The 15,554-nt window shown below is 44.0% G+C and overlaps 1 protein-coding gene across 2 annotated transcripts in view; it reads left to right on the plus strand.

The window, feature by feature from the left end:
• The window catches only part of AGBL1 (AGBL carboxypeptidase 1), a 717,958-nt gene that overhangs the window by 166,858 nt on the left and 535,546 nt on the right, over positions 1-15,554 (plus strand). For both annotated transcript variants that reach the window (XM_082736037.1, XM_082736038.1), the window contains exon 16: positions 7,684-7,828. In XM_082736037.1, the coding sequence (XP_082592163.1) occupies positions 7,684-7,828 (145 nt within the window). The remainder of the gene's footprint in view (positions 1-7,683; positions 7,829-15,554) is intronic.

Raw genomic sequence — 15,554 nt, forward strand, 5'->3', positions numbered from 1 at the left:
ATTGGATAAAGCAAGTTGTATCTCTTTCTGATATTACAAGAGGGCTGTGAGAAAAGTATTATCAGACATTCTAAAGTTTAGGATTGTTATTAATATCAAAAAGAAAGGGGATATGTACTCCATGCCTTTTGGCTGTCGAGACTGAGGACAAGAACACTGATAGAGCAACACAATTCCTGACCTTTCCTATCTGTCAGACACAAAGGCAAAAATCACCATAGAGATAAGTACTGTCTACAAAACACAGAGCTGGGCTTTCTTACAGTTTGTAATAAAAGAGTTGGCAGTCTTCAGTCCTTGATGTATTAGGATATGGACCTGGGCGGTATTTTCATTATATTCCTCAGAACGATAGCAAAATATTACGATTTTGTTGGTTTTCCATTCACCTATATATGGCAATTTCTCTCCACCCTCCATATCTAGAAACTGTCAGGATCTTTTCATGTTCCAAAGAGATTTAGGTTAAAACCCATCCAAAGTGGTAGAAGCCAACAATTGCAGGGAAAAACAGTGAAAGTCTGAATTTTGAATCTTGGGGTGTCCTGTGAAAATAGTAACCCTGAATAAACGTGAAGGACCAAGCTGGCTTCCGGCTTGGATCTGGAGCTTAGTAAGAGATGGGACAAGCATGACATTCAGTATTTTCTCCCAGGGGAGTAGAACTCTCCCTGGAGGCTGTTCCTCTGGGAGGTGGGGAGCAAGGTGCAGGCTTGAAGGGACTAAGCCTCTGCCAAAAAGAGGAGGAAAGAAGCCCCACTTCCAAAAGCACAGCCTTGGCCTCAGGAAAGCCAAAGTTAATGTTAATAGCTGTTAGATTCATTAGCAAGACAATTGTTATGTGATTAAAGAGCAACAGAGGGGTAACATGAAAACCATGAATGTGTAATGTAATTCATTTTTCATATTGCAGTCATGAATACAACAGAGATGAATGGATAAGATTGCTACATTGTAACGTAGTTTGTTTTACAATAATTCACCACATGATGTTAACATATTTCTAATAACGTGATTTAACAACAGGGTAGATGTGTGTATCTCTATTCAACCATAGCTCCCTACTGTCGAATGCCTTAGATTGGAGAACATATTTCTCCCTTTTTACCCATCACAGACTTTGAGCTGATTTGCTCTAGAAGATCTGTTTGCTTTACCCCTGCCTTTGTTCTCTCCATTTGAGAGAAGTTTATATTTTTATTTCTCTGTCTCCAGCACATCATCAGAAGCTGGGAAGTTCTATTTCTTTCTTTCTTTTTTTTAGATTTTTTTTATTTACTTGAGAGAGAGACAGTGAGAGAGAGCATGAACGAGGAGAAGGTCAGAGGGAGAAGCAGACTCTCCATGGAGCTGGGAGCCTGATGCGGGACTCGATCCCGGGATTCCGGGATCATGACCTGAGCCGAAGGCAGTCGTCCAACCAACTGAGCCACCCAGGCGTCCCGGAAGTTCTATTTCTATTGTGCTGTTAAGTTCCCAGATTTAGTGCCACGTTCTAAAGGGGGCGCCAGGGTGCTCATTGTGCCTGAGTACATCTAGGGAACCACAAATGAGAAAAGGACAGAGGAATGGGATATTCATTTCCTTCAGAAAGAGACAGCAGTGGTGATTAGTTAAGGATGTGGGCTGACAGCTTTGTGGTTCTCATCGTCATCAGGTAGAAAGTGGTCTCCTGCCTGTTTTGATAAGATCGAGTCATGCGTGTCCTTCTAATACAGATTTGTTTATAAGTAACTTTAATCAGTTACATATGCATTATTACACTAATATGTGCATCAGAAGACATGCAAAGAGTTAAAATTATAAGTGCTCACAAAAAGATGGAACAATGAAAAATTAGAAGTGTCTACCCAGTTGTTACATCTTTATTCTATTGATAACCAGGGCATACTGTACCCTTGGGGGTTCCCATGAAAAATACAGTTGTCAGTAGCCTTTTGCGTAGTTTTGAAAGATCTCATTAGCCAGATCGACTTTGCCAGAATCTTTGCGAACTAGTGGGAAGAGTAGAAAAGAGGCCATGTCCATTCTTCCATTTTTGAGGGGTCCTTTGTGCTTGACATTTAATGTTACCATCAATCTGGCCTCTAACCAGAATAAACAACAACAAAACAACTAACGGTCTATATTGTGAGGTTTAGTTTAATTTAGGAAAATAGTCAGTCTGTCAGTCCACTAAAGTAGGCTTCTGCAGACCACCTTGCCAGAAGTTAAAAGCAAAATATTGAGGCAGGTGCAGAGCTCTTCCCGTCCAGCAATCGATACTCAGCTTCCTGACGCATGAAAACCAGAAACGTATAATGTAATGTGTTGTTCGTATTCCGGCTCTGGAACCCAGCAGAGAAGAACAGATAAGATCGCTCTTACTCTAGTTTGCTATATAATTAGGCATCACATCAGATTGACTTGGACAGCATAAAGACAGCAGTGTCAACCCCCCCATTAAACCTAGAGGCAGCTGAATTTCCTCCTTAGTGCCCAGATCATACTCGGTTTGAGGAAAAATTCTAATATTTTCTCCTGTGCACAGTTGACCATCTTGCCCGTCCCCCGGAATGCCCTCTCCCTCTCAGTCCCCTCCCCCTCCCCCACCCACCTTGCAGATGGGTAGGCCAGAAAGTAAAAGGGATCCTCCGGAGGGAAGGACCTAAATGAGCAGACTCCTTTATCCGTGCCTCTCGTGGAAGTAAGCAAGGACACTTGCAGTTTCTGCTTTATTTACTTCCCCGCGCCGCCTGCTTCTCCCTGCCAACGTACACAGCCTCACACCTTTCCGAATCCTTTCCCAGCTCCGGTCTAAAGTAATCTGGCTGCCGAAGGGCAGAGGGAGGGAAGCCGCAGGCTCAGAGTGGCCATGTAATACACACCGGCTGATCTCTTCTGACATTTATCTCCGCTCGCGAGAGGAGATGGAACAGCTCACTCATGAAGATGAATGTCGGACACGAGGTGTGCCGTCATGCATCCTTCCGAGGGATCTCGGGGGGGAGGTTTGGCGTGTGTGGAGTGTTAGTACCGCTGCCGACACGGGGAAGCCCGGTGGCCTGGCTGCTCTGCTTTATTAGACCCTGTTAAGTGAAATGATGCGCCCTCGTTAAACAGAGCTGGGTCGTTGTAAAATTATCTACTTCACTTTCTCTCTTGGCATTTGCTTATTTCATGCACCCGGAGAGGGGGGAAATGAGTTCCCAGCATATTTTTAAGTGCAAATGGAAATAGATTGAGTTCATAACTATGCATTTGTGTACTTTGCTCCTTGCTTCATTGAAGGCTTTATGATTATAAAAGTGTAGATTGGTCCTAAGACAAATGGTTCAGGGAGTGGAAAAGCAAAGGGGGAGCCTTTTAACGGGAAGAGCTGGCTCTATCCGACCCTGGGCCATGAGCCATCTTTGACCCAGCATGAACTATCTAGGGTCCGGCAACTCTGAGCAAACCCTTGATTTTCACCAGGCTCCTTCCTTCTCCATCTCAAAGAGCAGATCAAGGGGAGAAGGTTCTTGGAATCAGGCTTCCGCCACTTCTCATCATTGTGTGACTGTGCAAAGATTACCCCAGCCCCAACGTCTGATTCCTTATCTGTAAAATGGAGACAATAATGGAATGAAGAAAAGCAGGTGGAAAGTTGAGCACAGTGTCTGGGGCACAGTAGGTGTTCAGGGAATGTCAGCAGTCATCGGTAGCTGGTAGAAACTTCTCAGTGGCACCAGGGACATAAAGAATCAGTGAAATGTTTCATTTTCATGAGTTCTCATCTGTTCTGAGTTATATTCCTTCTGTTACTTTAGACTTTAAGCTTATAAGCATCCCTGACTTGTGAAGGCCAGAACTTCACATTCTTACTGGCTCAACTGGGCCAAAAGACTTCTTTTCGTCTTACCCATTTCCAAGAGATATAATAAAAGAGATCTTGGTCTTGGAGCCCACTCGTGGGGTTGAAACCCCGCTTGTTATGCTTTCTGTGTGGAGTTGCTCGAGATGCTTCATGTCCATAACCCTTGATTTCCCCATCTGTGGAGTGCTCAGTAACGCTTATCCTTAAAAAGATACCAGTAGGATTAGAGGTTGGAATATTCTAGGTGTTCTAGTTACTATTCCTGGAGTCCATATGTTCTACAGACTGTAACTGGACAGGTGCTAAGTCCAGCTCCCCTGTGGAGCATGAAAATACACAAGCAAAGAAGCAGAATAGCCATCATAAAGGGTTAGTCATGAGGGAGAGACAGAGTGTGGTAAGAACTGTGGAAAAGAGCAGGTATCCGGGGAAGCTTCCAGGAAGAGGAAACCCTCGGGTTGAGACTTGAAGGCAGAAGGAGTTGTCTGAATGAGGTAGAAGGAAAGGGTTGTCTGTGTAAAGAAAGAACATGGGACCCCCTGAAAATAGAAAGGATGAATGTTAGCTTCCTTGCAAACATCCCTCAGGATGTTCACATCATAGTTGGGGAAACAAAAGTCACTTGACCGTGCACGAACGGAATTGTTGCAAGAGAAGGGTTTCACTTTAGAGATTTATTGGACATTTCACTTTGAAGAAGGTGATCTTGGGGGACCATCCAGGTCCCCGAAGAGGAGGGTTTTTGCTACTGGTACAGTCATCTGGATTCTCCTGCTCCTTGTGCACGGCCGCCAGGAGACTCCGGTGGGAAAACCTGACATTTGCTTTAGCCTCTGCTAGAGTTTCGATTCCAGACTAGGGTGGTCATGGAATCTCCTTCAGCAGAACCTCATCGTAAATGAAGGGATACCCATTATTAAATCCCAGCATTCTGCAGTCATTGTGGGAAGGGCTGGCTTACCAGTGAGGAGCATGTATGTATGTATTTATTGATTTAAAAGATTTTGTTTACTTTTGCGAGAGAGAGAGAGAGCAAGCATGAGTGGGGCGGGGGGAGAAGCAGACTTTCCAGAGAGCAGGGAGCCTGATGTGGGACTCAGTTCTGGGACCCTGGGATCATACCGTGAGCCCAAGGCAGACGCTTAGGGGACTGAGCCACCCAGGCGCCCCAGTGAGGAGCTTCTAGTCTTGCCCACAAGATTCTTGCCCACCAAGCTTTAGAGAGAGAGAGAGAGAGTGTTGGGGCTGTGATAAGGTGGATTTCATATGACAAAAATGGCTATTCGAATTCCTTATACTTCCTTTAAATCATGAGAACGAAGGTCCATAGAAGTTCAAAAATGAAGAATCCTTTTATTTCTCTTTCTGTTTCACAGTAGCTCTTCTCTCCCTGGAGTCCAGGTTTGCTTTGAATGGTGGAAAGAGCCTAGGGGTGGGGATTTCACATCCTTGCTTTCTCTTCCTATCATGCTTACTCTGATGGCTCGTGGGGTGAGGCTGAGTTTGCCTACAGCCAATGTCCCTGTGGTGTGACTTTGGTGTATCTAAGGGTAGAGTGCGAAGTAGACCAGGAAGTAGAGCAGGAAGTAGACCAGGAAGCATGCCTCGTGTCAAAGGAGACCACCCCCAGGGAAATCTTCTATACTGGAGCAAGATGCAGGCTCTGTGTTCACTCTTCATGGGTGAAGAACTTGGGGATGGAGAGGCACTAGGTGTTCTGTTTTCACCTGTGTTTACCTGCATGAATATGCTATATGGGGCGTGCGCACACGTGTGTGCTCACATGCATGTGCTAATAGGTGATGTGCTCTTCCACATTTTGGTCGGTGGCCAACATCTTGATCATTTGACTGGCTCGTTTCCTATCCCGTGGGTTGGCAGCGTAGAGAGGCGTAATTGACCAGTTCCCGTCGTTCAGGTAGGTGTCCGCTGGGTGAGCATTTGCAGGGGACCTTTTTATGGGTGGAATCGGAGAGAAAAGGTAGAGCATATGTGCCGGGCACGCTTTCTGAGCTGCCATCTGCTTCTTGACATACTTTCTAATAACCAGAGCCTGAGCTTGGAAGGAAGTCCAGAACTTTGGGGAAATGTGGAGAAAGGAGACCCAATTAGGTATCAAGATCCAGATGGCACCATGATTGAAGTTGCTGGTGCTGGAGTCACAAAGGAAATGGGTCCTCTTCATGTGATCCAAACAGTGACTGGGAGGATCACTTGGGGCGTGCATTGTTAGGGGGTGTCCTTCTCTCCCAAAATGAGCAGGGCCCCAGGGTGCTGTGTTGGCAGAAGCTGAGGCAAGAGAAATGTGTCAGGCCATCGTCTGTGGGACCGCCACTCCTAGTTATATCAGTATTGAAAACCCACAAAACCGTAAGAAACAAGACAGTTTGTTTTCTGTCTCTTCCTTTATTGCTTGCCTGATTTTGTTTGTTTGTTTGTTTGGTTGGTTGGTTGGTTTTTGTTTTGGTTGGGGATTCGTAGTGGCCCATAGGTAACAAAAAGGCAGGAAAAAGGGCAGAAAAAAAATTTTTTTTTTTCATTTTGCAAGAACAGAAATTCATTACCTGCTATTTCTTCCCTCTCCCCACCCTTTCCCCCAATAAAACCCCAAAGCGCTATGGACAAGTAAGCGAATACTGTGAATGTTCAAAGGTGGAATTAATCTTTGGGTGTCCGGGCATATTTTGCATCATAAAGCAGTCTTGATGATAACATTTCTCAGGGAAGCCCGCACAGCTGCCTCTTCATCAACAGGCAAGGCGCGGGCATAACCGGCAGCGTGTGGGGAAAATATTGCTCGGAATGTACTTCTGGGTGCAATTTACTTTGATACTGTTCTCTGAAGTATCAAAATTGGTTCTTCATCTTTGACAAAGGAAAATGCGTACTCTGAACCTCTGAGACGCTGAACCACATTTAGGGTGACAAATGTATTCCTTTGGGAAGCAAGTATTGTACAGTGGAATGAACAAAGCCTTCCTAGACAGACAGATCTGGGTTCGAGTTCCATCCCAACCACGTTCGAGTCTTGCCACCTTTGACAAATTAATTTTCCTTAGCTTTTGTTTCTTCATGCCCACGATGTGTTGTTGCAGTGATAACATAAGGTGATGTGGGTTAAGTGTCGCGTTGGAGCTCAGTATGTAGTAGTCATGATTGTTAACAAAACCACTTGGCCGGCAGAAGGGAAAGAAAGAGCTGAACTTGGGGCTGGGGTAAGGCAGGGGCTGGGGGAGCCCACATTTGGGTAATAAAGTATCTCTCTGCCATTGCGTCTTGAGATGCACAGAATTACTCACATAGCTGTCTGTTTTCTTGCTCCATGACTCTGTAGGCTTCGTTTTCAGACATAGCAGGGAAAGGCTCATGGTATGTGTGCCACACAAGATGTGTGCCACAAATCATCCTCTGTGTTAATGCAGAATGTTATTAGCATATTTGTAGTAATATGTGCTCTGTGTGTGTGTGTGTGTGTGTGTGTGTGTTAGATTAGACCTGGGGTGCCCCAGTGGCTCAGTCAGTTAAGTCTGACTCTTGATTTTGGTTTAGGTCTTGAAATCAGGGTTATGGGATTGAGTCCCGTGTCAGGCTCTGTGCTGACTGTGGAGCCTCCTTGAGATTCTCTCTCCCCTTCTCCCTCTGCCCCTCCACCCCCGCGTGAGTGTGCTCTCCCTCTCCCTAAAAAGAGAGAGAGACAGGTGGACCCGCCTACACGTTGCTGGTTTGGCTCATGACCTGTGAGTTTCCCTCTTTTCTAAATTTCACCCAAATAGAGTTTCGAGTGAGGAACATTTGTCACTATGTATCAGGGCAGGTTTATGGCATCTGCCTTCTCCTTTGTCTTTCAGGAATCATTATCGCCAGCGCACAGCTGCCACGGGAGGAGCATCTGAGAAGTGTTTTTACACTCTCACCTTTGTGGTCACCTTCCCGCACAATGAGGATGCCTGCTACCTGGCCTACCACTATCCCTACACCTACACAGCCCTCCTGGTAATGTGCCCTCGGCAGCATCACCCCAGATGGGCTGAAGGGGCTCTTTGGGGTTTCCCTGAAAATATTCAGTTAGGAGGCCCTGGCATCCTGGTGGGGAATGATAGTTGCCTTCCTAAGGGAGCCAGGCTTTGCTGTCACTGATCTGGTGACTTTCCGTGGGGGCCAGCTTCTTCTGTGGGCCGAGCGGGAGGCTGGGGGTCATAACAGGGATGTTCTGAGGCCCCCAGGAACACCACGGGCTCTGCATTGGCAGGTCGAGTATACAAGGAGGTGGGCCTGTGTTGTAGGGGCTCTGTCTTTAAGAAACCCTCAAGTTGAAACATGAAGTCATGAGATTGGAGTGAGATGATCTAGTTGAAATGGGGGTAAAAAAAAAAAAAAAGGAAAGAAAGAAATGGGGGTAAAAACCATAAGGTCAGCCGAGAGGCAGATTTGAAGCCCATCACCCCACTGAGAGGAGGGAAGCAGAAGGTAAAGACGTGGAGAAGAAGCTGGAGGAAAGCACCTGAGCCCGTGCGCAAGCAGCCCCTTCAGCTTTTCTTGGTCGTGGTTCCCTTGGCCTTGGACGGGAGGTGCTAGAGGAATCCAGGGTATGCAAGAGGTGTGGAAGAAGCCAACACAGAGTCACTGCAGATGAGGGCCTCATTCTGGCTACAAGAGGGGTGTGGAGTTCAAACCTGATGTTAGCATTCCTGGGTTGGGTCTGTCCGGCCCCTGCAGAAGCCTCACTGGACAGATCTGAGAAAACCGCTTAAACTGTGCAGTTGCCTGTCATTGGGAAAAGTTGCCAACTATCCCCCCTTCCCCCACTGAGCTATTTCATGGCTATCCCGAGGATTAATGAGCTAGAAGTATCTTCAGTAAAGCACTCTCATCCTCTGTGTTAATGCAGAATGTTATTAGCATATTTGTAGTAATATGTGCTCTGTGTGTGTGTGTGCGAGTGTTATCTGTCACTTAGCCTGAAGGAGAGCATTCTCATTGTAAGTCTGTGATAAGGAGTGGGAAAAGATAATAACCAAGAACGTCCCTTGCCTTCAAAAGGAGCGTACAGGTATACATGAACGTTTTCCTCCATCGAGAAGGCCTGTCTGACACCACTTGGCTAACTGCTTCAGGAGAGTGTCTCTGCCCTGCGCCCCGTATGGTTGTTTGGCCTAAAGAGAGGGTTTTTTTTTTATTGTTTTCCCAGATTGCAAAAGATACACAACTAGTATTATTTGTGTTTCATACTCAGAGATCTCAAAAAGTTAATCCAAATGTTCGTCGCAGGCGATGCCGTAACAAGCTATGTTTATTATAAAACGTGCTTTTCGCCTCTGGGGACGTAGAGCCGGCAAGATTCGTGATCGCCTTCAACAGCTGCTTTTATTGTCTTGCCTGAGAAGCGCCATGTGTAGAAAGTCAACTGGGGAAGGGGACTCCTCTGGGTGTGTATGTTTTGCCTTTTCTGTTGGGGGAAGGATCCGGGGGTCCCGGACCCTGTTCTTTGCCCTTGTTGGAATATCTAGACACTGATGTAATTCTCAGTGGCAGTTAATATACAGCTTTAGAGCTTGAAAGGGGTTTGGGAAATCATCTGATTCACCCTTAACATTTGCAGATGCAAACAGTGAGGCCTAGACACCTTGCACCTAGCCAGTGGCCAAGCAGGGAATGGAACCCCAGCCTTTGATGGCTAGTCCTGTCCCTTTCTGCTGTTCTGTAGAAAAAGTGTAGAAGAAATTCAGCAAAATTCTGCTCTGGGATCAAGATCAGTGTCCTTGCCTCCTCTGATGGATAGTAGCTACTGTAACAGTAGTCTGCCTTTATAGGTACATGTAGTATCAAGTTATGTGATTGTATAATGTCTGATGGTTGGTTCAGGTCATCAACCCATGGTTTTTATCTGTAACACTGAGTGCCTCAAATGTGGTTCAGCAGGATCATGCTGTTCCTCAAACATAGTGCAGTTTTTACCCCCAGAAGCTCTGACAGGTTCTTGTGAGGGTCCTGCTGTTTCAAAGTCTAGAACTTAAGGTAAGAAGCCACATGCAGTCAGGCTCTGGCTGAAAAAGTTTCAGATTTGAATCAACTTGCAGGCGCCTACCTCGCATGAACCCATGAGACCATCTCATGGTACAAATGGGACCCTGTTTGATTCCCTCTCTGTTTTTATCTTATTTTCTTTTTCCTTCCCTTCCCCTATGCTCATCTATTTTGTTTCTTAAATTCCACATTTGAATGAAATCATATGGTATTTGTCCTTCTCTGACTGACTTATCTCACTAAGCATAATACCCATAATACATCATCGCAAGTGGCAAGATTGCATTCTTTTTGATGGCCAAGTAATATTCCATTGTATAGACTTAACTGTAGGAAACACGCTGAGAGGGGATGGAGGGGACGTGGGTCAGGGGATGGGGTAACTGGGTGATGGGCATTAAGGAGGGGCCTTGATAGAATGAGCCCTGGGTGCTCTTACATTTACATTAACTGAGGAATCACTAAACTCTACCCCTGAAACTAATAGTAGGCTCTATGTGAACTAAATTGAATTTAAATAACAAATTTTTAAAAAAGAAAATGGGACCGTGTTAGGGGAACAGCACTATCCAGATGAACCACGTCCATGGCTCTCAGTGTTATGGATGAAACCATGGGGTGATGACTTGACCCCACCATCAGAGGTTGTACCACACGCACAGCTCAGTGGCTGCGTGAACCTACAGCAGTGGGCTCCAGTTGGAGGAGCTAGTGTCCATCATGCCTTATGCCTCTGGGATCCACTTACCTCTTGTGCTCTTGTCAGACCACAGGGTCTGGAATTTACAATCAACAAATAGCTTGGGAATCAGTAGAGTCAGTGGGGGGGGTGATTTGTCTTGGAGGGGGGACAAGAACACAGGAAAAGAGGAGCCCTCCCCCCTCCCAGTTCCTTCGTCTCCACAAGAAGAAGAGAGACCTTGTCAGAATCGAAGCTCACTGACTTGTTCCTTAGCCCGTTGACTGGAACCTCTTCCCGTTGAGCAAGTGTGAGGAGAGTTAATGAAGAAGAGACAAAGGATAAAGGATATGTTTTCATTTCTCTTAAATGAGCAGAGCAGAGTAAGAAAGACATTTGTTACTTGAAGGTGAAAAATGATATATGATCAGTTTTGGGTTTTACATTTCCGGTAACGCCCGGTCTTTGTTCTCTCCAGGTTTAAGACTGTAATGGACTCTAAGTCTTCTCTTCAAAATCTCTTCCTCCCGTCTTGCACACAAGGAGTACGTTCCACAGTGCACAGTGCCCATTTTTATTTTTGGACATGTCCTAAGGAGAGACAGTTTTCCTTCCAGCAGATCAGTGATAAATTAAATGTGAATGATACCCCGAGGGCAGAATTAACTGCATGTTACTTGGGGTTGATGCTGAGGGGATGGAGAATACATTTCTATGTGGAGTTTACAATTTGTAAATCTCCTCTAGTATGGATTATGTTTAATAATCACAGGCATTTTTGAAGTGGAGGACATGTGTATTGGATGTTTTTCAACATGAATGCAATTTTGCAACTTAAAAAATTTTTATTATTCTCTTATAATATGAGAATTAGCATTTGGTCCTTTCCAACTGATGTCTTCCAGATGCTTGCCAGGAACTCTGTGAGATAATTCTCCAAATTATAGTATTAAAATAAAGCAAAAATAAAGAAATATAATATTATTATAGTTAGGAAGCAAGCAAGTGGAATTCTATTTTAACCATCCATATCAAGCTATCAGTAATTGCAACGATAGTTCAAGTGTTAGAAATTCTCATTAAAGTATTTGGATTATGTTGTGGAATTGTTCCAAGGTAGCCAGTAGTGTTGGTTGAAAATGGGGCCCCAAGAGAGTTTCTGATGGGCGTTTTAGAGGGCAGGAAGGTAGGATCTCACTGGGCACTTAAAACAGTACAAGTTGGCAGGAGTTAAGAAAAGTGACCATAAGTAGGGTCCATATGTTGGCAGAGCTTAAGGCTTTGAAAGTTGGAGCAGGATTTTTCATTGGACATATATAAGTATGATGGCAGGCGTTCCCACTATTATCTTTAGAGACGAAATGGAGTATAGTGTAGGGAAAGAGAGAATGGGAGAAGGAAAGAAAAGAGAAAATTAGAACGTCATTTGCACAATCTTTTAGAAGGGCTCAGCATATAAAAGCAATTACCACACGGGTTGTTATGAAGGGTAAATGACTTGCTACGTGGAAAGCGTTGGCCAAGCATGTGCGTGTACTGAGTGATATTAGATGGTAGGCATCAGAGCATTTATTCTCTTTTTTATAATGATGTGTAATCATTTTCTCCGTCAGGCTGATGGGGAGATACCCATTCTGTAACTCACAATAAAATTAAAATTCTGTAAAAAACAAAAACCAAAAACCAAATATAGGACCACAAGGAAATAAATACAAAGGCTACTGATGGCTGTCTTAGGGATGTTGATTAAAATAATTTTTAAACTCTCTTTTCTAAGTCATCAGTGATATGACTTCATTTATTTTTAATGGAAAAAGGACATTAACATCATCTTTTCTTTCCAGTTGGCAAATCTGTGACCAGACACTTCTTAAATTAAGTCTGTTTAACGTAGGGAGAGAGGTACTGGCCGACGGGTGGTCCGAGAAAGCCCGTTAGAGCCCCGGGCGGCACGCTCTATGGCTTCTGTTTAGCTTACCTGGGTCATTTGTTCTTACCTTGTGATGAGACACCTTCCAGCCTCCAACAAGTACATTTAAGTGACCACTGAGGACTAGTCTGTATACAGATAAAATTGCCTGTCTCCTTAGGAGTGAGCTTTCTTCTGCATTAAGGGGACAGAGAACAGAGTAGTTTAAGGGCTACCAGTGAAAAATGAGTGATTTTTGAGTGCAGGTGCTTCTCATTTTATCAATAGCCATTGGTGGGGGTAACCTGCTGTGGTCAAGTGAAACCTTTCCTGGAAGTTTTAAGAGAGCAGCTGTTAGGGGAGAAGGGGGCAGAAGGCTCCTGTGGAGAGGAGCCCAGGAGGCTGCAGCCTACCTTGTCATCCTGGCATCTCTCATGGAGAGGTAGGATTTGCTCCTAAGAAGATAGTCTCTCTGGGGCTCCCCTCATTGCCATGAACTCATTCCCATTTTTGTAAAGAAACCTGCCCCTGTGGCTCCCACAGAGCCACGATTGTATCTGGTTGTTGACATGGGCTTTGAGAAGCCCTGCTCCTCTCCTCACTGATCCCAGCAAAGCCCAGTTACACATGGCCTTGCTGGACTCGAGGTGGAGCGTTCGCCTCCAAACCGTTTTCCGGAGAACGATGCAGAGCCATTTCTGTAAAAGGAAACCCCACAGAAGTTGCTGGCTGGTTTGCCTCTGGACGTCTTTGGTATGACTGGAGTCAGGATAACGCCCTAAGGATGGAGGTGTCCCATATTCGGTGGCAGGTGGAATGGGGCAGAGATTCCCTTGAGGCGTGTGGGGAGATGGTTGCGCGAACAAGTACAGTGAACAGAAAATGAACTTCGGCTGAAAGATGATCGGCAGCTGTTGAGTTGTGATAGTGTTAATCATAAAAAATAATCATCGAAAATTTCACAGAGAATTCACGGGAGAAGAAAAGTGAAACCATGCTTGCTCCCAGATTTCCTGCTAGGTGGCATGCAACAGTGATGTTGTTCTTGTTTATTTGAATAGAGTGGGTGCATGATGTTATGGTGTTAGTTTCAGGTGTATGACAAGTGATCGGACATCTCTGTCTGTCTTGCAGCTATGAAGGGCAGTGTTCACAATGATGGTTTCTCTCTCTCTCTCTTTTTTTTTTTTTTTAACTTTTTTCTCTCATACTCAGTTGTGTTTGGTGACTTCCATCGTAGACACACTGCTTCCAAACCTGCTTCCTATATATGATTTATAAAATTTGGATGTGTTGTTATTATTTTTTAGATTTAACATCAGACACCAAAGACCTGTGGCCTGTGTCTAACTTTGTGACATCACCAGTGCTTCTGTTGAGAAGCCCTCCCCTCCCCACCTTCCATCCCGTAAGGACCCTTGTAGCCATAATGAAATGATAAATGAATTAACTTTGATGGCAAAAAAAAAAAAAAAAAAAAGCCTCATAGAAACAGTTCAGCAAAGACTGCATTTTCCAAAGCACATTCTGTAGCATTCCAGTATCCTGAGATCTTTAAAGAAAAAGAGTTTAGTGGTCGTATAAATTCATGAAACACTGTGGGCTAGTTTTTCTTCTAGGTTCATAGCGCCTCTTGGCGAATTGAAGAATCTGAAAAGTTCTGGGCCCATGAAAATGTTTTCATTTTCTTTAACTCACCATGTTCCCAGTGCTTTGGCTGTGAATTTCCCACGTCTCCACCTCCCTGTCCGCACCCCAGCCCTTGTAACATCCTGCAGAATATATTTGGGGAAGATTCTGCAGAAGAGAATATTGCTTTCCCGGTTTGGGAATCTGGAATCTTGAGAGTAATCCGGAAGCAGGTGCCATGAAGTCTGGATTTCAGTAATAACCCATACTGGGAGCAGCTTTCACGGAGAAACTTACAAAAGAGATGAAAATAATTCGTTTATGATCTCAGAGAGTTTCATCCAAATTCATGACTGTCTTTATTCTCTTCACTAATTTTCTGGAATTCCCTTTAATTGGGATGGATGAGACATGGCTGACAGCCTGAAAGGGACATTTCCTTTCTTGTCCTGGACCATCTCTCCCAGGAGACCAGATGGCCCACTCCTTCTACCGGGACTTTAATTACACCGATTTAATTGATTTTTCCTTTTCATACATGAATTTCTTCCATGAGCTGCTTTCAGGAGGACATTTTTCTATTCTCTAATGTTTTGATGTTTGCTCTATTTCAAACCATTTTTACATATGCCTAATTTCATTTAATTATTGTCAGGTAATGTGGTTTGTACAGCTTCTACTTTTGGCGGGGGAAATTTAGGGAATTTTTAAAAAGCCCTGTATATGGTTAGTTTTTATTACAGTTCCATGGATGTTTGAGGGAAAAAATGTTCCGTGCAGAGACAAAGCTTGACATTTATCTATAAAAACAATATTGTTCAAACACCCATATCATTACTTTTGTGCAGCTGATTTATTCAACACTTCCTTAAAGAGTCTCCTATTCCTCGTACCATTTTCCCCCTTCTGCTGTTTTTGCGATATATATTTCAATCTATGTTATTTGATTCTGAAGATTTATGAGTTTTATATGTTCATCGTGAATCGTGCCCTTTATCAAAATAAGATTTTTAAATCCCATTTAAGGTACTTGGTCTTAAACATGACTTTGTCATATATTACGATTGCCAGGCCTGCTTTAATTTATATTTGCTTATCCTTTAAGTTTCAATACTTCTTTCCTGAAATTTTTTAGTGGAGGCAAACAAAATAGATCATTTAGGAGTGCTTTTCATATGCATTATGTATTTTTCCTTTCTCTCAGAGTACTTCTTATATACAGTAGATGGTGGGATTTAAAAAAAAATGAATCTGAAAGTTTCTGTCATTTAATAAGGCTGTTTAATCTATTTATAGTTATAACAATTTTCGGTGTTCTTTCATTATGATTTTATACTGTTTTCCATGCATCTTTGCTCTTCTTTCTGTCTCCCTCCTCCTTCCTGCTTTTCTTCTTCCGTTTTCCCTCCTTCTCTCTCTCTCTCTCTCTTTCATGAAACACGGGCTGACCATATTTTCTTTCACTGTTTCCCCTTAGT

Source organism: Mustela nivalis (genome assembly GCF_964662115.1).
Source record: "Mustela nivalis genome assembly, chromosome: 6".
NCBI classification, from domain to species: domain Eukaryota; kingdom Metazoa; phylum Chordata; class Mammalia; order Carnivora; family Mustelidae; genus Mustela; species Mustela nivalis.